Below are 27,054 nucleotides of genomic sequence, written 5' to 3' on the forward strand. Positions count from 1 at the left end.
GAATGAAGCGCCTAACCCGTCGTTGCTCAGTTATGATTAATTCCGGCGCAAACTTGGACAGGCGGGTAAACTGACTCTCGTACTCTGCCACAGTCTGAGCCCCTTGCCGGAGCCGGATAAACTCGTCCTCCTTCCTCTCCTGGACTAAGGGAGGGAAAAACTTTGCATTAAACTCCCGGATGAAGTTCACCCAAGTCCTAGGTGTCTGCTCCCGCTCCCATTTCTGTCTAATTACGTTCCACCAGGAACGGGCAGCCCCCTCGAGTTGACACACGGCAAAAGTCACCTGCCGTTCATCTGGGTAATGTAAAGCAGCAAATATATCAACCATTTTCTCAAGCCATTTCTCAGCAACGTCTGGATCGGGTCCCCCAACAAATTTCGGCGGAGCGAACTTTTGGAAACGTTCGAGAGCTCTATTCTCGCTCTCGACATGGTGGCCAGGGTTTCCGGGGTTTCCAGGGTTAGGGTTTGGGTTCTGAGCTTGTTGCTGCACTACTTGTGTAAGCAGGTTTGTCATTTGCTGCATAGCAGCAGCTATCTGGGCATTAGGGTCGGCTTGGGGTTCAGGATCAGGTCCAGTCGAGGTTTCCCCCGCACCCCTAACTTGTGTGGGTTGTCTAGCACCACGCCCACGTCCCCGACCACTCCGAGTACCTTCCATAAAGTTTACTTGGTCTAGGCAAGAGTACTAAACCAAAGTAGTAACAAAGCAGGTAAGTAACTCTCAAAACTTTCACAGTCACACATATTTATACAGTCCAAACAGGATCACAAACGTATATATATACAAGCCAAGCAAGATCAAGCCACACACATATATACAATCAGTCGAGTCAAGTACAGGCAAGTCAGAAACAAGCATAGACGATCCCCCGAGGAATGGCCTTACTAGTTCACCAAATCCTTTCTAACCTAGGCCCTCATATCTTTCGTATCCGGGCGCAAGAATCCCATCTAAGATAATTCACAACTCGAGCCGGCCGGTCCCAAGAGTAAACCATCCTTATTAAAGATTCCTACCCGACATACATACCTAGCTTCCTCGAGTCCCATGCTAACGATTCGTACACTTATCACATGCCCGATTCATAACTTATGCTCAAACGAGCACTTAGACATATTATATATTCTTAATTTTCTAAAAATTCTCCAATACTAGGAAAAGCATCAAAAAACCATAATTGCTCATAAAATCCACCAAGAAAATATTCCTAAGCCAGAAAATGCAGAAAACATGCAATTAAGGGGAAAACCCTAGGAAAAACATTAAGGGAAAAATGCGGGTTCTCACACTTAACCTTTTCTAAAAATATGGACGTCACTCGAATATTCCCAAAAGTTATCTTATTCTGCTCCAGCTTCGGATTCCATTCTCCAACAGCTCCCAATAATTCCCAGTCCTTCACCATCAATCCAGAAATGTGAGCTTTTCGACTTAAGGCATCGGCTACCACATTAGCCTTACCAGGATGGTAGTTAATAGTATAATCGTAATCCTCCAAAAATTCCATCCAACGACGTTGTCTCATGTTCAACTCCTTCTGGGAAAAGAGGTATCTAAGGCTCTTGTGGTCAGAATAAACTTCAAAAGTCACTCCGTACAGATAGTGTCTCCACTTTTTCAGAGCGAAGACAACTGCGGCCAATTCTAGATCATGAATAGGATAGTTTTGCTCATGAGTTTTCAATTTCCGAGAAGCATAAGCTATCACATTTTGGTGTTGCATTAATACGCATCCCAAACCTTCTTTGGAGGCGTCGGTGTAAACATTAAAACCGTCCGGACCGTTAGGTAAAGCTAGAATAGGGGCCATAGTTAATCTCCTTTTCAGCTCTTGAAAACTGATCTCACACTTATCACTCCACAGGAATGGTCCACCCTTCTTGGTTAGATCGGTTAAGGGACTGGCAAGTTTCGAAAAATCTTTGATAAATCGCCGGTAATAACCTGCCAACCCTAGAAAACTCCGGATCTCAGTAGGGTTATTGGGTCTTTTCCACTCAGTTACCGCCTCTACCTTGGCCGGATCTACAGCAATCCCTTCCTTTGAAATCACATGCCCTAGAAAAGCAACTCTTTCTAACCAGAACTCACATTTGCTAAATTTGGCATACAACTGGTGCTCCCTCAGGGTTTGTAGGACCTCTTTCAAATGTTTTTCATGTTCCTCATGGGTTTTTGAATAAACCAATATGTCATCGATAAAAACAACGACAAATCGGTCGAGATAAGGTTTGAAAATTCGATGCATGAGGTCCATGAAAGCAGCAGGGGCATTGGTCAGTCCAAAAGGCATCACGGCAAATTCGTAGTGCCCATACCGAGAATTGAAAGCGGTTTTAGGCACATCTTCCTTTCTAATCAACAGTTGGTAATACCCCTGTCGAAGATCTAACTTCGAGAAGACCACCGCACCCTGTAATTGATCGAATAACTCATCGATGTGGGGTAGTGGATACTTATTCTTAATAGTTACATTGTTCAACCCTCTGTAGTCAATACATAGCCTCAAGGTCCCGTCCTTCTTTTTAACAAAGAGAACAGGTGCCCCCCACGGTGATCCACTCTCGTGAATAAAACCCCGCTCTAGAAGATCTTGTAACTGCAATTTCAACTCTTTGAGCTCCGCAGGTGCCATTCGGTAAGGAGTTTTGGAAATAGGGGAAACCCCTGGCAAAAGGTTAACCTCAAACTCAATCTCTCTTTCTGGAGGCAGATTCACTAACTCGTCAGGAAAGACATCGGGGTATTCACTCACTACTGGAACATCTTCTATTTTCAATTTGTCGACCGGCGTGTTTATAAGAAAAGCTAGGAACCCTTGCGCCCCTCTACTCAATAATTTCCTAGCGCGAATACCTGATATCATAGCGGATGAGGCTAGACTACCCCTCACATCTAACCTCAAAGTTGCCTCCCCAGGAATACGAAATTCTACTATTTTCCTCTTACAATCCAGTTGGGCATCGTAGCGAGCCAACCAATCCATGCCCAATATCACATCGTATCCCTTTATGGCTAAACTTATCAAATTTCCCAGTAACTTCCTCTCACCTACCCAGATCTCACAATTCGTATACATCTTGCTAGAAATCAAACATTGGTCCCCCGTAGGAGTACTAACTTCCAGCTCAAAGGGAAGAATAACAGGGTTTATATCAATTCCGCACATAAACTCGGGGTTAACGAAAGAATGGGTGGCTCCAGGATCTATCAAAATTCTAGCTAGGCGGTGGAAGACAGGAATCGTACCTTCCACTACCTCGGCCGAGTCAGGAACTGGACGTTGCTCGATGGAGTATACCCGAGCGGGTACCTTCGGTTTGGCTCCTTCTACCCGCGATTGACTTGAGGTAGCCTTGGATGTCGGTGTAGTTCCTTTCACGTCTCGGCCTTGGACTGGACAACTAGCGAGCCGGTGCTCTGCACTCCCGCAGCGTAAGCACTTGTTCTGTTTCCTCCAACAGTCGTCCTCTGTGTGGTTTGGTTTCCCACAGAAGCTACACGATCCACGCGTAACAGTAGCGGAACTCCCTTGTGAGGCACTTCTCGGTTGGCCTCGTCCCGGTTGGCTTCCTCGAGAGGGAGCCCCTCTGGCCGGACTCGCAAACCGTCCCCCCCCAGCTCCCCTTCCAAACTTAGGAGGGGTACTTTTATCCCCTTGAGTTGAGCTACTTCCAGCAGCTCCACGCTTTCGATTCTGGAAATTCCTCACCTGAAGCCTTGCGTTCTCGGATCGTAATGCTTTCTCAACAGCATCACTGAAAGTAGTGATTTGGGCTACGGCCAAATCCTTTTGGATTTTCACATTGAGCCCCTGAAGAAATCGCCTCGCCCTTCTTTGTTCTGTCAAGATGAGCTCAGGGGCAAACTTAGACAAGCGCGTGAATTGGCCCTCATATTCGGCCACCGATTGTGTGCCTTGGCGTAAACGAATAAATTCGTCCTCTTTTTTCTCCTGAACCAACGGTGGAAAGTACTTGGCATTGAATTCCCTTACGAAATTCGTCCAAGTTCTTGGTGTCTGTTCTCGCTCCCATTTGGTCCGGATAATGTTCCACCAAGAGCGAGCAGCCCCTTCGAGTTGAAAAACAGCAAAGGTAACTTGCCTCTCTTCCGAGTAACGTAGAGCGGCAAAAATGTCTATCATCTTCTCCAACCATTGTTCTGCCACATCCGAATCGGGCCCTCCGAGAAATTTAGGTGGAGAAAATTTTTGAAATCGTTCAAGAGCTCGGTCGTCGCTCTCGACATGATTTCCAGGGTTTCCAGGATTCCCAACTGGAGGATTAGGATTGGGGCCCGGTTGCTGCTGTACTACCTGTGCTAGGAGATCGGTCATCCGCTGAATAGCAGCGGCTACCTGGATATTGGGATCGACTTGAGGTTCAGGATTGGGTTCGGGCACTGTAGTTCCGGTACCCCGTTCAGGTGTGGACTGTCTACCCCCACGTCCTCTACCTCGGCCACTACGCGTGCCTTCCATCGTTCTAAATTAACCAAGCCATCAAAATACACGCTTAAATATAAATATAACATGAACATCAAAGGATACACACTCCTGTGCATAACAATAAACATGAATACGGAACCAACAGGTACTTCATAAAACACTTCACATAACACATAGTCATATATTCACACCAGATCAAACAGTTACACCAAAACAGTCAGTCAAGTACAAGCACAAGCAAGGAAAGTATCTTACGGAATGGCAATACAAAAGTCATATATACAAAACTAGTCCAACATGCAACGTGACTAGCTAAGGGTCCTACCCAACCTGCCATTCCGTATCCCTTATATATACAAAAGTCAAAACCACAAAAGTCAAACCACCCAAAATAGCCTAAGAGCCAAAACCTAGCCTACCGTGGGACTAGAGGACCCACTCGCTTGAGTGGATTCACCTCCAACCCCGGCTTGTACACTAGAGCCCTCGTCACTCTCTCCCCCTAAGAGGTCATCACATAGGTTCAGAATCGATCCGGCTCTCTCCTTCAGTTGCCTTGCCCTCTTAACCATTCGCTCATGTGCCTCTCCCAGTTGCGTACATAGGTCGTCCACCCTATCTTGACCTTCTCCCAGGTCATATTCCAATTCCTTCATTCGTTCAGCTTGCCTCTTGTTGGCCTCTCTCAGTTGCTTCACTTCGGCCTCTAGCCTTGTACAATCCTTGGCCAACTCCTTCCTTTCTTTGTCCACCGCCAATACGAGGGTATTGGGGTAGGCAAACCTGTGACGGCACTCACAACGCCGAAGGCAACTAGCTGGACTCCAGCGTACCACTGCCCCTCTCGCCCGGACCTGGTACTTGATCAAAGGAAGTACTCTCCGGCCCTGCTCCACAATCGGCCTCTCACTAGATCCACTAGGCGCATCCATCCTACACAAAAGCGTAATCAAACTCAAACACTCTTAGGAACACAAACAAATACAAGTCCTAAATCAAGAAATTTCTAGCATGCCCAGGTTCATCACAAACCTAGGCTCTGATACCACTTGTGACGACCCCATCTTCCCCTAAGGCGAACCAGAGGGGTCGACAGACCGCCTGCCCAGCCCTCGCCAGGACTACAAACACGAAACAAACAAACCGAATCGAACTTGCAAAGAGAAAATCAATAAAGCAAGCATACAAACCTTTTTAAAAGGTTCTTATTACCACAAAGTCATCACGGAAGAAAGTATAGCTCGCGAGCACTTGAATTGGTCAAGAAAACGAAAACGGAAAAATTTGCCGCGGATGAACAGTAACCAGCCGCGTCACTATCCGGCCGGATTCTCGGCCGGATAGGAGGCAGTGGCTGGACCCCAAAGGGGTCGAAATTCCCCTGTCAATCCGGCCGACAATCCGGCCGGAAGTTGGCCGGATTGCGTCCAGTGGCCAAAATGCCAAATTTTTTTTCCTTCCCCTGCATATCCCGCCTTGTATCCGGCCAGAAACTAGCCGGATTCTTGGCGACAGTTTTTCTAAAACTTTTCTTCCTTCGTTCGAAAATCGTTGTTCGCCCCAAACACTTCAAACACATAATGTAGTGAATCCAAGACTTGATAAAGACATATATACATGTCATATATACATGAAAAGGGGTCACTTATACAATTCCAAAAGATACTTGAATTCAAATACATCCAAGTTTCAAGTTTTAGAGGAGCTTTACAAAACTAGCTATCTAACTAGCTCAACTCATTTCAAAACTTGAGTCCGGCGGTGCTCCTGTAAGGAAAACAAAATAACAGGGGTGAGCTTACGCTCGTGAGGTACCAAATTACCAAACCAATGATACAAGCCATCAAACACATATGCATAAAAGCCTTCACTCAATCCACCATATACAAAAGGATACAGTCGGCCCTCAAGGGCCGTTTTCCAATTGCCATACTTGATCGTACTCGTTGACACTCCGTCAACCAATGGAGAAAACCAAGAACCGTAGGCTCCTCTTTACACCATTTCCTTCCACCAATCACCCCCTTATCGGGCCCGCACACCTCACAGTCACAAACGGTCATACTCGAGTATACCATAAGGTCGAGGAGTGAACACTCCACTCGACTATCAGTGACCCAAAGGCACGTCAACGATTCGCCCAAGCTCTAGCCGGCTCGACTCGAATAACGGCCCAAGGGAAAGAGCTCAGATTTCACAGTGATCATAGGGCATGGCCCTAACAAATATCAACCCATATATATACAAGACATTGAACAGGCCAACAGTATCAATAGCACAAGAACAGTAACAAGAACACAAGTAGGTGGTCAAGAGCGATAAAGTACACCCTTGACCCATTCAAGCCATACAAGTCACGTATTAAGTGCATTCAACCATTTAATGATACACTCACCAAGCAACCAAGTAAATCACACGTTCGAGTCAGGTGTAGGTCCCGGTCCACCGGTACGACCTAAAACAAGCAAGAAAACATATTTGAAACTCAACTCAATCACGAGTCAATGTACAATGAACCTACTAATATAAGTTACTCAAAATCAAATGGAGCAACGAAGGTGCGGAATGTGAACAAACTCCCCAATTCTTCCATTTCTATTCAAACCTTCTCAATTCAAGACAACCCATACCCCAACCAATTGGGCGGCATTTCCCCTTAATTTCTTCACATTTCCAACCTAACCAACAACATCAAACTCATACCAAAACACTTACAAATCACAAACGAGTACATACACCTTATTTGAATCACAATACCATCAAATATACATCAATTGCTAGCATGAGAACCACATATAGAAAAGCCCCAATTTCATACTAAACCCTAAATCCGAAATTCTCTCAAATGCTGAAATTTTCCACAATTCACCACCATTATCACAACTAGGCTCTAAATCATTCAATATAAACCCATCACACCTTACTCAAGCATAAGTTATCACATAAAACAGAAAATTCCTCAATAAATAGAAAATCATCACAACTCAAGTATAAATCATGAAATACTCCATAAAATAGCCTCTTTAACTTCTAACCTCTACTAATCTCACATTACCACTAATAAAGAGATAAGTTCTCAACTACTCACCTTACAAATACTTGATATGAGATGGATGAGAGCTTTTCCTTCCAAACTAAAACCACCAAGCCCTTCAAGCTCTATCAACAAGAGGATTTTATGGAGGAATTGGAGAATTAAACGGTTGAATTCCAAGATTGGGCCAAGAAAAGCAAGCAAAAGTTGAAGAGTTTCTCTCTCTTTTTCTCTCTAGTTGGCCGGCCAAGAGGATGAAAAATAAGAAAGAATTTTGGTCACAATTCAATTTAGTAAAGGTATAAGAAAAGTCAAAAGTCCAAGGCCCAATAGAATTGCAACAAGTGTCATCCAAGCTTATCTCATTCTTGTCTTACAACACCTAATTAAACCCACTAACCTCTAATTAACTCATAACACTAGGTAATAAAGCCTCCGTATCTACAATTGCCCACAGCTACATCTTACCGTACCGATCGGCTTAGTGGGTCCCACATACACGGTATTCCCTTAAAACACAGAAAATGACCTAAACCCAGAACATAATGCAAAATTCATATTTCCTCATACAATTCCCCAGAAAAGCCACATATTAAAGAAAACCCTAGCAGTAGGCCCAATATAAATGCCTCAAAAATAAGAAAAATTTCGGGGTCTCACAAAGACAATGTCATGAAAGAGAACCTTAATCACTCGAAAATCGAGGTTCAAAAGTGAGGATTTAAAGTCCCAAGAGAGACTTGCCTCTACCATGAAATCGAGTTTAAAACAGTTTATCGATATCAAGAAAGAGTAATGAGTTCTCAAAAACTCATTTCTTAAGAAATCGGAAAATTTCCTTTTTGCGCGACAATCTTTGGAAAATCAAATCTTGAGTTTGGTACTTCCAAAAATGGAAAACTCTATACTGTCGGAAACTAGGTTCGAAGTACTAAAAGTTTCTAGCAGATACTTTTCCAAGATTCGAAACGGAAATCATTCATTTTTTAGCTCAAAATTTCAGTTCCAAGAAGACAGGTTTGAACCAGTCTTGATTTTCAGCAATCTTTGGAAATTTGGCATAATTCACAGAAAGTGAATCAGCTCTTAAAATTTGTAACACAATAAGAGTTCCAAACAAGGTTTCAAACACGACAAGCGAAACAAAATTCGGAGTTTTGAGCATCAAGATACAACAGTTTAAAGTTAGCTGAATTTTTGCACATTGATCAGAAATTTTCAGATTTGAAAAGTCATCTTTGGGGCGCTATTTGAGTATCTAATGATATTGAAATTGCACCAAATTTGGTACACTTAAACTTCCATATGTGGACTACCTCTCTACCAAATTTCATGCAAAAACTCACGTGGGAAGGTAGTTAAAAAAATGACTAAAGTTTGTGAAAATTTCAAGGCAAATCTGCCATCTCACTCTTTCTTTCTTTCCAAAAGTTTGGTAAAATGAAATCAACCCCAATTCAATCCATTTTTTAAACCAAGGTCCTATAAAAATTTAATAAGCAATTGATGGTTAATTGGCATCAAAATTTTCGAAGCAACACATCTCACAACAATCCTGACCATTCGGCCAGCAAGAAGGGAAAAACTTTCCAGTTTCCAGTTTTGTTGCACTTTCAAAATTAGGCGACATCTCACTCAATACATGTTCAAATTAAGAATGGTTTATGGAGTTGGAAACTAGGTTCAAAATTCTACATTTCATCAGAAGGAAACATTTCCAAAATCAGTTCACAAGTGAGAGAAAATCAAGCCACAAGATGCAGCTTCTCCATTCCTCTCAGACAGACAGTTACAATAGGACAGTCAAATTTGTCGAATCACTAGGGTTGATTCAAAATGAAGTAGTGGGTGATTTTTATACCGTTAGAAAGCTATGAATGTCTAGTTTCAAATGCCACAAATGGCACTCAATTTTGACTTTTGTACAAAGAGTTACGTTCAAACAAAGAGCTACTATTCGGCTGCCCTGACTACCATTTTCCAGATTTCTTCCATTTTCGAAAACCCTAGTTTTGAGCAACCAATTGAAACGATTTTTTGGTAGCAACTTTGTACACACAATATACAACATATAACCATCAATTTCACAGCCAAACAAGCACCAAAATTTTGAATAAAAACAGAGCAACATGGACAAAAAATTTCGGCCAGCTTGCACTTCCATTTTTCTTTCGATTTCCCTCCACTTTCTAACCGTAATTCTCTCATATAACGGATAAACAACATCAACCAAGCAAAAAATCCTCAAGGAAGCTACCTATAATCCACCTCAAGACCGCTAGCCTAAAGATTAAAGCAAGAAATGAAACACCTCAAGTCCGCTAGCCTATTCCTTGCTTAGGGTTGTAAACCCATGCAAACTAAGCTTCATTCTTGAAGAAATTAGAAAGATTGAAGAAGGTGAAGGGTTACCTCTTGAACCCTTGAAGAAACCATAATTTTTCCACCCAAAAACTCTCCAAGAAACACCACAAGATGATGCCTTTCTCCAAACTAGAACTAATCTCCAAGTAGTATGTGATTTGGATGAAGATTTGTGAGGGAAATGGAACAAGATTTGGAGCAAGATGAAGAAGCTTTCTTCCTTCCTTTTCCTTTGCTGTTTCGGCCGACCAAAGAGAGGAGAGAGAGAGAGTGGTTTGAGTTGTGTGAAGCTTCCCTTGGAAGATTGAAGAAATTGTGGAACTATGAATAGGGTTCGAATAGTGTCCTGTACTACCACTTTTCTCTCTTGTTTGTTGTACTAGGGCACTAATCCTCCAATGTAATTCCTTTAACACTGTATTTACTCACTCTTATGAGTCTAGTATAACTTTCTCAAATTTTCACTTAGTCATTCCTACGCGCAATATGCGAACTTTCGACTCGCGCGCGATAAGGCGAAATTTACGAGCAATTCATGCAATGATAATATAATTAACTAATTCTAGGGTAAATAATTATAAAAATAACTATTTTAAGAATAAAAATATGAGTCCTCACACTTCAAGCCTATTTTCTAATGGTGAAGTTTTGTGATTTTTTGGCCTACAGAACCCAAGTTACACTTTTTCAAAGAATGTCACCAAAGTTGGGAATTTTGTCAAATGAATTGAGTGGGACTTGGAAAACTCTGGGAAAACTTTTATAGGTTTTAGACCTAACTTTCTTTGGTTAAATCTTGCAGATTTTGATTTGAAATACTTGGTGATATGTTAACCTTAGCATGCATGAAATATTTCACTTGATTTGAACTTGATTTAAACAAGAAATCGTGGCCCTTTTAATCTTCTAATATTAGGGTTAAACCTGTAGTTTCTGTGGTTGCTAAGTGAAGTATCGAATCTCATATTTTCTCGTTATCTTGGTTTTAAGTTACTAGACTCTTGACGGATTGCATGATCACAGGACTTGAGAATGTTCTAGAGGAAGAACCAGGGTGACCAATTTGTGAGGTCAAGTGGTGAGTGTTCCAGGGTGACCAATTTGTGAGGTCAAGTGGTGAGTGTTCCTTGCATGTTGTGCTTCCAATAACTATGTGGATTGTTGTGAATATTTGTTTAAGTGTTAACTGCTTTTCAATGATTGCTAAATGGATTTTCTATAGGTGAGTGTGTACTTTATCGCACTCGATCTAAGTAAACGTGAAATTTCCAATGATCAAATGATTGAATGTTACTTGTGTATGAATGTAAGCCTTTGGCTAAACTGGACCCTTGCTCTTCATTGCCAGTCGACTCGAGCTAGAAGCGGACTCAGTCGGGTGACTGGTGACCCTGGGACAATGTTTGGTATACTCGAGTATGACCATGAAATCTGGTGAAGTACTGACCAGTGAATGCAATGCAATGAATGAAATGAACATTGAAAGAGTTTTCACTTTTAAATGTTTTCAAATATCGGAGGAATAAAGGAAATGGTCGGAGACTGAATGAATGAATGGCTCCAAGAGAGCACGTATCCGTCCAATGATTGAATATTTATTTCTTGAATTACTGTTTATCACTATGCAAAGTGTACAAATTGTTAAATGTAATACTTCTATGTTTTCTCTACCCGATTGCTTGTTTAGGAACCTCATTGGGCTTTTAGCTCATTCATTTAGTTTTGTTTTCCTTACAGGAGTGGAGGCCGGATCAAGTAAGCATGTAATAGTGTGTATAATCTTCATGTACTCGTACTTTTATAGATGGAATGTATTTTAGAGATTTGGTAATGAAATTCTATGTTTCACTTTTGGATTGTAAATTAAGTTGGAATTCTTGGATGAATGGAACTTTTATGTTTATCTAGAGGTGTGAAAGACTCTTTCAAGAATGTAAGTGAGTGAGTCCTAACGAGAGTTGGGCAAGCGGTCCGCCAAACCCTTGGGTTCGCCCTAGGGGGAGGTGGGATTGTCACATATTAGGCTCCAAACGACATCAAATTCATGCACAAATAATAGATTTCAAATAAACGGTAGACTAGTCAAACAGTCAAGTGGAATCGAGTGTGATAAAGTACACACCCGTCCAGTCCATATTAAACCAAAGTCACAATCATATAAATAATAAATTTCAGTCACAAGTAGTTCACTTTACACAATAAGCCATGCAAGTGGTACACTCACCTTTTAAGGTAGAACAATACTAAACGTTCGACTCTGGGTTGTGCTCGTTCCCACCGTCAAACCCTAAAAGTAACCAAGACAAGATGTCATGGTCCGACCATTCAAAACTTAGGTTAATGAAGTGCTCACTTTAGACTTAATTATGAGCCATATGCCTATCTTGGTTTGGCCTCTCAAAACACAAAGTTCAAAGACAAATTTGAAAACTAATCAAAGAATATCCAAGTGCATTCTAGAGCTTTGGTTCAAGTGAGTTATTAGTGTCAAATAAAAAGCACTTAGACTCACAAGATGTAAGAAACCAAAAGAGGAAAATTGGATATTTATAACTTATGAAACTTAGCAAAACATACGTAAGATATACGCACGACTTTTAGAAGAAAAAACAACCAATCTCGAGTCTAAAGTTGGGCAAATGAAACTAGAGAGCATGCTAGAAAAAAATCATTATTTTTCCTCTTGTTTTACAAATGGTTTTTGAACAAAATTCAGCCTATACACCACTGCCAAGGTGGACTCAAGCAATCATAAGTAAAATCACCCCTCTAATATCACTCATATCACAAGAAAGGAAGTAACAAAAATTTCATCAGCACTTCCCCTTATTTCCTTAACTTTTCCTTCCAAACTCAACACCTATATTCATAGCAATCCAACCTCAATCACAACCACAAGTTATAGGCTATAAAGTACACTTGTTTAAGGTCACAAAGCCACCCAAATAGCCAATTATCTAATTCAAGAACTACCCTAATAAAGCTGGAAAAATATAACCCTAAGCTGAAATTTACAACTACAAGCTGAAATTTTCTATAATGAAGCCAAAATAACATATAAAAACTAGAAAATTCACATGGCAAGGCTGATAGATCATAGCCAAGCTCAAATCATCATATCAAAGCTGAAATTTCTCACTCAAAGCTGGAATTTTCCAACCACCACACAAGCCATCAATTTTTCCATGAAAACTACCAAAATCAAGTCTTAAATCTACTCATATGCATGTAATAAAAGAAAAGATGGTTTCTTGATATAGTTACCTTGAAACCCTAAGAAGAAATGAAAACCAAGAGCTTCTTTCTGCCACATCTCTCCACCAAAGTCCTTAATCCTTCCTAAATGTCACTTTTTATGGTTTGGATTGCAAGTTTATGGTGAAAACTCAAGGATTCAAGCAAGATTTGGAGGTTGAAGATGAAGTAATTCTCTATTTTTTTTCCTCAAGAGGGTCGCCCAAGAAGAAAGGAAAGATGGTAGATTTTTTGTCAATTTTTTTGTTAATTAAAGGTTAAGAAAGGTCTTTGTCAAAGTCAAAGCTCCATGGCTTTGGTGACACTTGGCTTTCCAAGGTTAATTCTCATCTATTTGTCTTCCAAATGCTAAAATATTTAACCAATCTCTAATTATCTCTTAACACCTTATAAAATAATATCCCTTTGCACAAAACTTCTCTTAATCTTTAAAAATTTATCACACACAAACGAACTTAACATGCACTAACTTATACAAGAAAAATGGTTAAAAATCTTAACTCTCTTATAAAAATATCTAGGAAATTAAGGCAATAAAGTAAAGTAAAGAAAATGTATTCAAAGAAATAAAATCCACTCTTGAATTAATCATTTGCACCCTTGACTTTACTCGAGATTAATAGCAATTTCTAAAGAGAAAGCCTAATTAGGAAAAACCCAAAGAGAAGGATCAAAGTACATATTTGACGTTACTCAGGATTAATTATAGTTCTCACTAATTAATTATTTGCAACTTAAATTATCAATTGTAACATTTGAGTAACTTATACTTCCAATTTGCGAAACATTGTTCAAATCAATTGAAACCCAATAAATTTAGAAATGTATTTTTGAACTAAATCCTATAGTATCCTTAGATGAATAATGAATTCCAATAAACAAATGCAAATAAATAGTATCAATCAATAGATACATATAAGAGAATATCAATAAAGGTCTCGCAGTCTTTTTATTAAAAAAATAATGAGAGAAACTCATCTATCTTCATTTGATTTGAACACTATACCACAAATGCAAGAGTACGTGAAATCCCAAAGTCTTAAATTGATAGTTTAGGACGCAAGTTTGAATAGTAGGTAACTGAGTGAAGTATTGTTCAGGATGCAAGTTTAAATAATAGATAATTGAGTGGTGCATGTTGCAATTAACCCTTTATTCGATTTGTTTGTTTGCACTTGCTCTTTTGTGACCAGCAGAACCAGAGACAGCAACATAAGGTCAGATAGGGGTGATAGTTGGACTGAGTCTAGTCAACTCAGCTCAAAACCGCTTTCAGTATTTACTATATATTTATTAATTTCTATATATTTATTAATTAATTTTTTTAACTAACCACCCCAACAAGCTCCTCATTTTAACTTAATTTTCCCCTCTTTTTTTTTCATTTTCATTTCCTCTGGGACTGTTTTTCGTCCTTTCCTTTGGCCCTTTTTTCTTTTAGTATTATCGTTACCGTTAAATTACAGTTATATTTCCGGCGTCTTTCTGGCCTTCGTCCACCGGCGGCCTCTGAATGTTTATGTGCCGGCGTTTACTCAAGTAGCAGACTACTGACGAGGTGGGAAAATTACACTACTGTTATTTGTTTATTTCTTTTGCTTTTGCATTATTCTTTTTTATTTTTTGAAATTATAGCTGAAAGGAGCTAGGGTTCTCCTGTTTGAGCTTTAATTGTAGGAGTATTTGTTAGTTGGAAATTTGTATGTCTTGTATAGTTAGCTCATATTCTTGTTTATATCTTTCTTTTGTTTCCTTTTTTGAGATTTTTTGGTTTGGTGTATCTTGTTGTCTGTGCTTTGGTATTAATTTTTTGAATTTTGAGAATGTTTTATTTCCTCAAAAGTAAAGGTGTTTCATGCTCTGGAAATATAGTGGTGGATCATTATAACAAGAAAAAGGGGCAAGTTTTCTTTTCATTTGTGTTTTTTTATTTTTTTTTACGTAGTAGAAAGGAAACTTTATTTGCGGAAATTTGAAAACGAAAGTTTATTCTTCCGAAGTTGAGTGAATACAAGGGGCGAATTGTGAAAAGGGCGCGCTTGAAGACATATTAATTCATAAAGAGGAAATATTTCGGTGGTATTTTCTGTGAAGGCCATTTACACTGCTTTTGTTTACAAAATTAGACATTTTTGTGCGCGCATAGCAGTACATTTTGTAGAGAAGTCAATATAAAGAGCCTTCATAATAAGTAGCCTGAAATTGTGACTTCTTTAGGTGTTATGAGGGCTCCAATTGTAGCCTTCTGATAAATTTTTCCCAATTTTGTGGCATATAGGGAAGAGAATGATCGAAAGTTCTTGAATTTTGTGATTTTTTGTTAATTATTGTTTGGTCAAATGAATTATAATGTTCATAAATTGAACTATTGACTAGCTGCCTACAAGTCATATGAGTTGGTAGTTATAAATGCTTCTTTGGTATGAACAACTACCCTTACAAAATGTGTTAAATCCTTCATTTGCTGATGTTAACACAAAACGTGTTAAATCCTTGGTTCTCAAGTTTCATTTGACGCACATCTGTAGTGCTTCTTGGTTTCTTGTGTTTCACTTTATGTCTGTCTTTTCAATAATCAGCTCATATGGTAAAGCTTCAGCTTACTGGATGGTAGTAGCCTAAATGTGGTTATAGAGGGAAAGGGGGTCATCTCTAATGTGCTTCTGTAAATTGCAAAATTTTGGAAATAAATAGTTGAAATGCATTTTTTTAATCGGTAAAGAAATAAAGTAGGTTATGATTGGAATACCCAAGAGATACTCAAGAAAGTAAACTTTGTTGTTCAAATAAATATGTTTGAAATATAAAATATTCTTCCATCTATTGCTCTTCTTTTTTACTCTTAGAGAACAGTTCTTTATGTATGTCCAGTAGATATCTTATTTTGTCCAAATGGAATCTAGCTGATGTAATCTTACTATGCCTACTTGTATCGAAATCAATTTATGACTTTGTGTTATATTTGTTTTGTTGGATAAATCTTAAGCCAATTCACTGAACTTAAAAGGGTAGAGAATGATGAAACTAAAGTGGAAAAAATTCGGAGTGAACCTTGCATGCTTGTGTGGCTAGCAGGCTGGTAGGGATGCAATGAACTGCAAGATATGGTGGATTTCACTGTCGGAATTCCATTTTAGTGTTCGTGGTTCATTCCTTCAAAAAGGGTGGAGACCTGATTCGGTAGCCTTTGGGCTTTAAGGATCACTCTCTGCTGTTTTTTCTCATCTTTCTTTTGGTTTCCTTGATTGCAATAGATCTTTGCCGCATAATGTATCCTTTGATATAGCTCGAAGAATATCACCCCATGATGTATCGGAATTGGGCTTCCTTGTCTTGGTCTTGTTAAATAGATTTAGAAAAAGGCCCTGTTTTAGCAACCAGGTACTCAATTAGGAAGTCTCCTGGAATGTTGGCCCGTGCAAAGGATTATGGAGCCTTTTTGCATGGTTGTGCACATCCTCATAGTAATTGTAAGCAAGTTGGTACTTATGAAATAAAAAATGGCAAGCAGGTGAGCCATGAAACTGGGATTATCTCAAGGATTGTGCAAGGCCCCAAATCCATTGGGCTAGCTTTTGAAACACCAAACTGAAAAGTCAAAGTGGTCTCGAAAAGTTTCGTTTCTCATTTTTTTTTTTTCTTTTTTTTGAGATTCTCAGAAAAGATATCTTTTTCTTTGGGAATTTTTGAAAAGCAAATACCTAAGTTTTTATGAATGAACTCCAATTTGGGACTACATGCTTTGGAGTTTGTGAGTGAGTTCTGTTATTGGGTCGCCTATCTCTAATGATTGGTGATAAATGTTAATATCTTGATATTATAGGCCTTGAATCTTATATTAGTCGCAATCTCCTCTTTAAACATGTATAATTGACATATTGGATTGTTAAGAGGTTCTGATTTGTTTGGAGTGAGTATAATCTCATTCACCCACCATGATATTACTTATAATCGTTGAAGTCCTCAAGATTAGGAAGTATAGAGCCTTTTCAGCATTATCTATGTCTTCTCAGACAACAGTTTTAACATTATTGGGCACATATTCTGTACGGGCATTAAATCCATTGCTCATTCATGCCAAAATGAGTCTCTGACAAAGTTGGATTTGCTTTTACTTTGGTCTTTCTAACTTGTAGGAGAGTGAAGAGGATGCAACTGTTAGTCTAGTCGTAGAGGCTGGAAGAAATGGGGAGAAATGATGACTTTTGGTTTGTTGAAGTTTGGATATGATGTTCTTGATTTATATAATATGGTTGGAACCATAAACATTGAAAATAGAATGAGTGAGATTCACAATGAAATTGCCTAAATTAAAAAATGCATTGGCGATTAATAAGTTCTTGAAATTAGGCATCTCTCATGTCTTCTTTCTCCCTAACATTAGTTCATTTAATAATGTATTTAAAGAGCTTTATACCACAAAGAACTTCCTTTTTTCCCCCTTCTGTAAGTAGTTGTTGGAACAGTTTGTAGGTTTCAAAGTGTTGAAGTATTTCATTTTCTAGAAACCAGCATCTTGGACTTTGGACTTCTGTTTGTGTATTTGTGTGCAAGGTGGAAATATATTGGACTTTCTTTGAGTTTGTTACTGTTGGTTCTCAAAATTCTGTTGATTTGGTAACTTGACTGGCATGCATTTACCAAAGTTTGTAGTCTTTTACAGTATTGCTCATCGTGACTCTTGTCGTCATTTGGACACTATGCAGGTTATGGACTTCTCAAATGAATTAATGGTATTCTGTCAAGACTCCTATCACTAGCTTACAGGACGGTTGGCCAAATGAGTTTTTCTCTGAACAATTGCAGCTGAAAGAGGGCTCATTTACCCAAGATTCATCAATTGAAATACTAACCAAATTGATTACTGTCAGTGGGTATCTCCAGAGGAAATTTGTGGTCGGACTGCACAGGAGAAAGAGTTCGCATTTCAGATTCCATATCCTAAACCTCCAAAATTGCCAAATAAAAATTGTGGATCATACAAAGTGTGAGAAAGTGTCAAGCAATATGCAGCCAAGGGATAGCCCTCATAATGGGGTTCCTGTGTCACCATCCAATTCAGGTGAGTTTGTTTCTTGTGTAGTACCGAAAATTGAATCAGGAAGTCTGCAGCAAAAACAGATCTCTGCGAGTGAAAGTTGTGAACCAGAGGCACATAAAGTCCCTCCCTTAGTGAAAAATGAGAAAGATGAATTGAATCAGTGGCAGAGCCATGGTGCAGGAAATCATTCAACAGCATATGGTGAAACTGAAGTACTTGATAGTGGGAAAGATGTAGCAATATCCAATCGAGTTTCTATTGTACCAAAAAAGGAGCTAGTTTCTGATGGTCAGCTTCATGCATCAGTGTCTAGTAAGCAATTAATCCCTGAGAATGGAAACAGGGCATCGCAGTTCAATCAAGTGTCTGTGCAGCCAAAGGAGGAGTTGGGTCCCTCAGAGCAGAATTTGAGTCCACATACTGGAAGCAATACACCAATGTCTGGTGAGAAACTGATACCTGAGAGTGGGACCCATGTGTCACAATTCAATCATGTTTCTATAATTACAAAAATGGATCCAGATGGTCCAGAGCAGGAACAAGGAACTGATGCTGGAAAAGATGCATCACTACCCTGTGAAGGAAGAGGAACTGATTCTTCAGTGCTTGAGAAGTCTTTGCAACATATGCAAAATACTAATATGCGTGTGTGCACATCTTCATCTGATCAAGAGAAAATCACTTATTCTGCTAAACCAGAGAAAGTTCTATATAAGTTGCAGCCAAGACGGAACCCTGATAGTGGGGTTCATGCAACACAATCTGAACAGGGAAGCAATTCCCCTAGAATACGTGAAAAAGCATTGGATGATGGATATAATTGGCGGAAGTATGGACAGAAGCTTGTTAAAGGAAATGTTTTTGTAAGGAGCTATTACAAATGTACTTATTCTACTTGTCGAGCCAAAAAGCAGGTGGAGAGATTGCATGATGGACGTCTTACAGATATTAAGTACATTGGAAAACACGAACACCCTAAATTGCAAAGTAGTCCCCAATGTACTGCATTTGTGTCTCCTTCTGAAGTGAGTAAAGCAGACATGCCTGCAATAGCTACATCTGAAGGTAAACTAAGAGTATATGGTTGGTTATATTTGAATCTTTTGACAGATAAGTAAGGAATTTAATTATTTATTCTGTGGCTTCTTAGCTGAAGATGAGCTGGTTGTTGCCCATAATGATAAACCTCAACCTATTGACCCAGCAGAAACTCCAAGGGAGTTGGCTGCCACAGCAAGTAATAATAGTACAGGAAAGGCAGTTCCACAGTTGCATAATCCAAGAGATGATATTGATAATGACATCAGTCCCACTTCCAAGAGACAGTAAGATAACCAAAATGGTTTCTCTTAAATTTTTCTAGGGCACTTTCTCAGACCGTATAACTGACAATAATTCTTTGGCCACAGGAAGAGAGAAACTTGTGATGTTCATAACAATCAAGTGAAAAAGACTCATTGTGAATCAAGGCAAGTGGTTCACATGATGAGTGAGGTTGACATAGTAAATGATGGCTATCGCTGGCGCAAATATGGGCAGAAATTAGTTAAAGGAAACCCCAATCCTAGGTATATTCAGTTGCATTACATTTGTGCTTCTGATTGGTGCTCTATGTCAAATTTTTAAATTGTAGTATCAATAGGAAATGCTGTTTCATAACTTCCATTATTAACCTTGTAATTTTTCAATTGAGCTTGTTCCATGTTTGTGGCATCATATGCTGCAGCTGAACCATCTATTTTCCTTTCTTGGTTTGGGAGACACTGTATATGTAAATGCCTGAGTTGTGGTCCATTCTTTGTTTCTTCTCTCTGAGATCACACATACAACATTTGTTTGCTATTGCAGAGACTTAGTTCTGAGCAGAGGAATGAGTAACCTTGGTGGAAGCAGCAAAGGGACATGAAACCTTGATTTTTTTTCCTGAATTTTTATGCATCTTTTACAAGTATTCTGCATGGACATATAATGGTAGCTATGGCATCTATACTAGAAGTTACAAATTTTAGGGGATGGATTCAAGTGTTTCATAATACAATGTGTTAGTATGTTCAGAAAATGATAGTTGATGGAAACTTGTGATTTCTTGTTGCACTTTAATTCTGTATAATCCGCTAAGGTTAGTTATTTGCTTGATAATATACTTCTCCTTTTCCTGTTCCATCTTCAGCTGTAGGTACTACTATTTTTACACGCCAGTTAGTTTCATTTAATGCAGATGGCAGCTTGTCAGTTGTAATACAGTATTCAGTTTCTGTTTGACAAAATATGAAAAGCAAAAATAGTGATAGTCTGTTCTCTTGGCTAAAATAAAAGTGACTCCATAGTTAAGTTGGCAAAATTCTGGTTTATTGTAATGAATTTCTTCGATTTAGTATTAATTTGTTGTCTTTTTGCTCCAGCTTTAATTGGTTTTGGCGTGCTTCTTTTGTGGGTCTTATAAAGTAGTTGCATCTTTTATTTGTGTATGTCACCTGTGATGCATCTATTCATGACAAAACTCCTGATTTATATTTTGTTTAATTAAATGTTATCTGAGGACTTTTTGATAGAATATTGATGCCTTATTTCAACTCTGATTGAACCTAAGCTCTTTAATTTTCAATGCCTACTATTAAGATCCAAGCAGTTGTGCATTTTCTGTTTCCATTGTGCTACTGTAAGTTAAGATAGGGTTTGTAATTGTTTGCATCTGCTAGTGGCCTATATAATGTGCACATCCACTGTAAAACATAAAAGAAAATTGAGCTGATTGTAGGAGGAGTAATTTTGGCAGACATATTAATTGGCTTCCAGCTTTTGATGCGCAACCGATTTGCTTAGGAGTGATTCCTTGCCATTACTACTAGTGATTTTTGAGGTTTCCCGATAACCTCTTCCTTGGGAGTCTACTTTCCATTTGTGATTTTAAAGCCAATTCCTGCCATCTTTGAAACCCGATTTCATCTTTAAATTCAAGAAGCCACTGCATCCAAGCTGAGTTTGCTCCTTATGACTCTATATCACGGTTGCTGATCTCAATCATCCTAATTAACATAGAGATGTATTAGACTGGTCAGTGATGATTTCTGCACACTTTTCTTTCTTTTTCACCTGTCATTCATGTTTTAATGTTCATCCTATGTGGGCATTCATTTGGATGTTTGCCTCTAGAAGTCCCGGCAACTTTATGTTTTTGGTTAATTGACAAATAATGCTTAAAGTTGCTGTGCATCAAATTTGCGTTTTTATTGTTGTAAACTGTGTTTTCTTGGCTCTTCAGGAGTTACTACAGGTGCTCAAATGCTGGTTGCACAGTCAAGAAACATGTTGAGAGGTCATCCCATGATCCAAAAGTTGTTATCACAACGTATGAAGGAAAGCATGATCATGATATGCCTGCTTCTAGGACTGTTGGACACAGTGCAACAGAAAGTGGTACTAATGGAACAACAATGAAAGGAGAGGCAAAATCTGAAATTGGAGAACACAACGCGGTTGGCGTGGATTTGATAGTAAATATTGGTGCAAATTGATTTGGAGCTGCCCAATTACTATCTTTTTGATAGCTAGCATCATCAGTTACTATTTTGGTTCTGAGCAATTGCATCACTTTGTTCTCGTTTGTCCTCCAATTTGGGTTTTTAGGTCTACTATGACCTGCTCCGAGAATGGAGTGTGGAAAGGGGTTGATAAAAATAGATATCTTGGATTGAGGAAACTAATTTAACTGCTTCATTGGTCAGGATTGATGATAAATAGATACTGCTGTACAAATTATTCAAAATAGGAGCTATGAACACATCTAAGATGTTCTCAAAGTATTTGTTCTTATAACGAGACTTCATATTTTTAAATAGGAACTAGACTGCTTATAACAAGACTTAGGGTGCGATTGATAAAACTAAAGTTTGAAGTCTGAGTTCTTGAATTGTTAAGTATTAAATTAAATATATTTTAAGTGTATATTTCATTCCGTGATAAGTGAATAACTTATCACTTAATTTTGGGAGTAAATTTTTTCTAGAAAATTTAGTGTCACTTAATTAATTCAAATATTTAATTTTTTATTATCAAACGATCTGAATATATTAAGATTTAAATCCATTAAATTTAAATGTTAAACTAAGTTATCAAACATATCCTTAATTTTTTTTAAATATTTGTATCCTGAGTCAAATATCTTGAGGTAATCATGTTGCTCATGATGATTATTTTTATTTTACATTATTTTACTTTTGTTTTTCTTTCTTTTTGGTAATAACTCGTGATGATAATTTACCGTAAACGTTGTGTATCCAAGTGCTACGTTTTAAAGAAAGAGCTGGACCTCCTTGCTCATTTCACCTCTTCATCCTAGATATCTTTCATGTTCAAAGCAATTACTGGTGTCATGCTGTGCATTGGTTTCCCGATCCACCTTTTCTTTCTTTTTCAGTAGGGTACCAAGCACTTCAAGCTTTGGTTCCTTGACAGGACTTACAAACTGAAACTCATCTTCTAGTGATCCAAAGAAAAGAAATCCATGTAAAAAGAAACGCCAGCATATAATGCAAAACAAAGTTTAAGAAATGCAATCTGGTTAAATTGATCTCAAAGAAAAGCAAACTAAGCTGGACTTTACAGGTTTCATAGCTTGAAAAACTTCTACAGTAAGCATGAGTCACAAAACTCAAAAGGGATGGTGATGGTGAGCAAAAAAGGAGAAACAAAAATTGATGGAAAACTTGAGGTTCCATACAACCTAGCTTGTCCCATCAGATGGAGACGCAGCTCATTTCCATGCACAAGAAGCAACCAAATCTCTATTCATCCAACCAAGATAAAGAGCCCCATCTCTTTCTTCTAGCCTGTATTTGTCCGAGTAGTTTTCTAGCAGTTTTTTAATGGTGGCATTAACCAAGGAACATAAGGGGTATGGACTAAAACCAGCCATTCTGAACCGTGATTTCCACTTCCCAAGAACCTCATGTCTTTCCACCCTTTCAGGACCCTCACAGGCAATTACGTTGACAACATCTCTTGCCAAGCAGTGCTGCTCAACATTGATTCGCTCTTTGTGATCTCTTGGAAGAGTAACGTCAATGGATTCAAACATAGCTGTATAGTAATCCAAGGTTTCAAGGAAACGAGGAAAAAATGCAGCAGTATTTGTATTTGATTCTTGTTCAACAAGAGTCACCACCTTGGGATTCAAGCTTTTCACCAGCCTTAGCAGTCGATCCCGAGGATTTTCAGTGCTGACACTTTCATCAGGCATGTGGTGCAGCACAAAAGCAAAATTCACTGCCAGTGCTTCCCCTGGTTGAATTCCTAGATCTTCAGGCTGGACTTCACAACCAGACATGGCTGCAGCATGGAATTCGAAAGGCACTTTGAATGACTCAGCAAGCCTAGACAACCTCTGTCCCACAATACTCAATCCTCCTCCACGTGCATAAGCTGAAGTGGAATCATCGATACCAGTTATGCGAATGTGTGGTGGCCCTCCTGGCCGAGCTGCAAAAGCCTGTATCAGAGTCACCCATTGACTACCCTGAGAAATTTGGAAATCAATGATGTGAACTCTGTTTTCATCCTTCATTGCTTCAGCAATAGCACCATTTGCTGACATATATCCAAATTTGAAGTAAGGGCAAACTTCATAAAGAATGTGCATATAAGATAAGAGTTCGAAGCTTGCAGGCTCCTTGCATCTCAAAGATTTGTAGATGGAACTTCCTGAAGCAGCCAGTTTTGCAACAAGTCCTTCCAACATGTAGGCTCCTAGACGCTGGATTGGTTCACCAGAAACTGACACCATCTGGCGTAGTTCAGACATTAGCCACTGTGATATCAATGTATCATTATCTGCTACTGCTTTTGCACAGGCAATAAGAATCTGCTTCAAATCTCCTCGGGGTATAACCTCTATCATTTGTCTCCAACTGTTTTCAAGTGCACCTTCATTGATTGGCAACAAATTATCACAAGCCCCAAAAAAGTCAGAGTCAGGTCCAAGCATTGCATTTTCTAGCTCCCTCAGCTTGTGCCTAAGGTCATTTACATCATTGGTTATGCAAGACCCACTCAAAGGAGAACCATAATTAGTTTCTGGTGACTGAACTGGATCTGTCATGTGCAAAGATTCTTGCTGGGACACAGGGCTCCCAATCGGTGAAAAACTCACAGTTGAAGGAGAATTGTAGATAGTATGATTGCCCGTCAATGACGATGACTCCAGGGTACAATATCGGTCATGAGAAATCTGAATGGGACAGCTAGGCCCATATCTGCTGTTATTACAGCTCAACTGGGGTTCAAAAGTTTGAATATGGGGCAGAAAATAGGACTCTACCTTCTGCAGAGGCTGATTTAGGAAGAATGTATTTGGCATGCCTACTTTTCTAGGTCGTTGTGACGCTTGCATTGAAAATGCTAATTCTTTTAACTTTATATTGCCAGAGTAACTGAATAGTCCTGTGCACACAGTTTCTGCTAGTTTTGCCAATCTATCCAGCGATTATAGATTGCTGATTATAAAAGATTCTCATGACTGCTAGAAGAGCATTTGATTTCTCTGCAAATGAGAAACCAAATTCCATTACAAGGATCAGAAGCATTGTCAAGTTAAAATTTCAATTCAAGGATAGCTGCTCTCTAGCCAAAACCATGAGAATCTAGAGAAGGACGATTAAGTTATTTGGCTGCTGCAATACCAGATTACTTCAGGAAATAACAGGTAAAAATATGAAAATATTCTGCTTAATACCAAAGCCCTCCTCAATTAATATGACATTTTGATTAAATTCAATAAAAGTAGATAAGCGCGAATACACTCAAGAAACTTCTTGTTTGCTGAGAAAAAATAAAATCTACAACTTTTTCAACCAGAATGGAGAACATAGGTTTCAAACTCAAAGTAAGGCGCCCGAACATGAAACCAGTAAACATCTCACAGCCAAATTTGCCCAACTTTACAAAAAAAAAAAAAAAAATGCAACACGAACTAAGATTCTTCACAGTTTACAAAAGACAGAAGTAAACCATTCCTGAAGCACAAAATTAAATTAAAAATTACAGCAAAATGCAAAGAAAACTTCGAAATTCTGGCACATGGAGCAATTTAGTCATGCTGACTCAATTTTCATCCCACATCAAGAAAACTTTCCAACAAATTTAACACCTTCGGTAATTCAAAAGGTGCTTAGAATCAGCCTCAAAGTACCAAAACACAAGCGGGATTTAACACATTTCAGTTAAGAAGCATTAAATAATATCACAAAAAGAGTTTCTTGAGACTGAGAAGCCAAAAAGTCCCACCTTTGATAGATCTAACTCCAACCCATTTGCTGTAAGCTCAGGCTGAAAATGAGAATCAAGTTCAGAGCTCAGAAAATTCCATGAAAGGGTCTTGACCTGTGGCAAAAGCTGCATAAAAAATCACTGGTTTCTATCTTATCTGAAAGTAGAGGAAATGGTGTGAGTGAATATCAGAGCATGGGAACAAGAAACAGCAATATAAAAAGACCAAGAGAAGCAATTTACTGTAGTTCATTTTCAAATGACTAAGCTCTTCATCATCTACCAACCTTAATTCGAAGGAATCCCAAGTTTTGTGTCCTATTTTTAGCAGTGGGTGAGTGTCCAGAGATGAGAGAAGATACCTGGCAGAAATACTATAATATAAAACAACTAGGTTCAGAAAATGCCCTTATAACTTCAAGCATTTACCGGTTACGCCCCTCGCGGCTCTTGGCTGTTGACATCGGTTCGTTTTGACCAAAATTCTTACTTCCTTTTAAAAATGAAAGGTTTGGCTTAACTGGTACTTTGGCCTCTCGTTAAAGACAGGACTTAAGTTCTAATATTTTGGCAAAAATAAAATTAGGAAAACAATTAGTTTCATTTCTCACATTTCACAGAAATATTCTTTTCATTTTTCACTTTTAAAACGAATCGAATTCATCCTTAACATTTAAAAACTAAATCTATTACATTCCTGAACTCAACTTTCAATCTGAATCCAACCTTACAACCCGATTACAAATTCGGGAGTATAATTGGTAGATTACTTAGTTACTCAACTTGATATTCACATGAAAATTAATGAACCCAAAAAAGGAAAATAAAAAATTATAACATAAAAAAAGAAGGATTACTCTTTCCTATATTCTCATTATATATACTGACAGGTCTAAATACCTACCCTATCATTTCAATTTAAATTTAAATACCAAACTTTTATGTATAGTATACATCTAGATTCACAAGTATATAAACTACAATGCATGAAAATATTTATCCAAACCAACTATTCCAAGACATAGGAACAGCCTTTTTATGTTATACTTTTTTATTTTTCCTTTTTTGATTCAATAAATATCATGTGAATGTGATGGAGTTGATCAAATGATCCATCAATTCTATCCACGAAATTTGTTATTGACTTATTAGATGGTTTGATTCATATTGAAAGTTGGGTTCAGAGATGTAATAATTTTAATTTTTAAATGTCAAGAACGAATTTGTTTCGTTTTAGCAGTGATGAATGAAAATAATATTTTTGCGAAATATGAGAGATGAAACAAGTCATTTTTCCATAAAATTAATTCTTGATTGTTTCTAAATATAGGAAGTGCAATGAATGTTAGTGTATACCTATATGAAAATTAGGTATGTCATATATGTATGATTTAAATTTCAAATTTGAATTCATATTATATGACATTGAAAACCTGTTAATATAAAAAATTTATACATTGAGGGTTCGTTTGGCTCACAGACTGGACGGTTCACAGACTGGATGAAATATGATGATTATAAAGTAAATCAAAGGGTTTGATATATAAAAATTTGCATTCACTCAAACTCAACCCATTCAGGCCCTTAAAAATAGGTCCTAACCTAGTTTTTGAATCTAAATTTTAATTTTAATTAAATAA

At 38.4% G+C, this 27,054-nt stretch overlaps 3 protein-coding genes across 7 annotated transcripts; 1 reads left to right on the plus strand and 2 right to left on the minus strand.

Annotated features, from left to right (window-relative positions):
* Positions 1 to 282: 282 nt before the first annotated feature.
* LOC140006934 (uncharacterized) lies at positions 283 to 4,490 on the minus strand. Its single transcript, XM_072049609.1, has 2 exons — positions 1,302 to 4,490; positions 283 to 297 (listed from the first exon to the last, which is right to left on the minus strand). The coding sequence occupies exons 1-2, from the start codon at positions 4,488 to 4,490 to the stop codon at positions 283 to 285; spliced, it is 3,204 nt and encodes a 1,067-aa protein (XP_071905710.1).
* A 9,849-nt stretch (positions 4,491 to 14,339) lies between these two features.
* Positions 14,340 to 21,951, plus strand: LOC113688579 (WRKY transcription factor 1-like). Of its 2 annotated transcripts, none has more exons than XM_027206450.2 (5): positions 14,340 to 14,668; positions 17,817 to 19,216; positions 19,302 to 19,476; positions 19,561 to 19,719; positions 20,000 to 21,486. In XM_027206450.2, exons 2-5 carry the CDS (start codon positions 18,118 to 18,120, stop codon positions 20,055 to 20,057), a joined length of 1,491 nt encoding a protein of 496 aa, XP_027062251.1. In that variant the 5' UTR covers positions 14,340 to 14,668; positions 17,817 to 18,117; the 3' UTR covers positions 20,058 to 21,486. The 2 variants fall into 2 exon arrangements, with proteins under 2 accessions (XP_027062251.1, XP_027062250.1); XM_027206449.2 differs by having other exon boundaries at positions 14,343 to 14,668; positions 21,414 to 21,951.
* A 742-nt stretch (positions 21,952 to 22,693) lies between these two features.
* LOC113688115 (scarecrow-like transcription factor PAT1) lies at positions 22,694 to 25,800 on the minus strand. Of its 4 annotated transcripts, none has more exons than XM_027205787.2 (3): positions 25,702 to 25,800; positions 25,433 to 25,571; positions 22,694 to 24,689 (listed from the first exon to the last, which is right to left on the minus strand). In XM_027205787.2, the coding sequence occupies exon 3, from the start codon at positions 24,537 to 24,539 to the stop codon at positions 22,905 to 22,907; it is 1,635 nt and encodes a 544-aa protein (XP_027061588.1). In that variant the 5' UTR covers positions 24,540 to 24,689; positions 25,433 to 25,571; positions 25,702 to 25,800; the 3' UTR covers positions 22,694 to 22,904. The 4 variants fall into 4 exon arrangements, with proteins under 4 accessions (XP_027061588.1, XP_027061589.1, XP_027061590.1 ...); XM_027205788.2 differs by having other exon boundaries at positions 25,658 to 25,786; XM_027205789.2 differs by having other exon boundaries at positions 25,433 to 25,540; positions 25,702 to 25,745.
* Positions 25,801 to 27,054: the final 1,254 nt, after the last annotated feature.

The sequence above is a fragment of the Coffea arabica genome, chromosome 5e, assembly GCF_036785885.1.
Source record: "Coffea arabica cultivar ET-39 chromosome 5e, Coffea Arabica ET-39 HiFi, whole genome shotgun sequence".
In the NCBI taxonomy this organism is placed as follows: Eukaryota; Viridiplantae; Streptophyta; class Magnoliopsida; order Gentianales; family Rubiaceae; genus Coffea; species Coffea arabica.

Bases quoted from the DNA above. Each gene is read 5' to 3' on its own strand.
- LOC113688115 (XM_027205787.2), bottom strand. From the start codon at position 24,539: ATGCAAGCGTCACAACGACCTAGAAAAGTAGGCATGCCAAATACATTC.
- LOC140006934 (XM_072049609.1), bottom strand. From the start codon at position 4,490: ATGGAAGGCACGCGTAGTGGCCGAGGTAGAGGACGTGGGGGTAGACAG.
- LOC113688579 (XM_027206449.2), top strand. From the start codon at position 18,118: ATGCAGCCAAGGGATAGCCCTCATAATGGGGTTCCTGTGTCACCATCC. The intron at 19,217-19,301 runs GTAAACTAAGAG...GTGGCTTCTTAG, and splicing joins TGCAATAGCTACATCTGAAG to CTGAAGATGAGCTGGTTGTT. The intron at 19,720-21,413 runs GTATATTCAGTT...TTGGCTCTTCAG, and splicing joins AAAGGAAACCCCAATCCTAG to GAGTTACTACAGGTGCTCAA.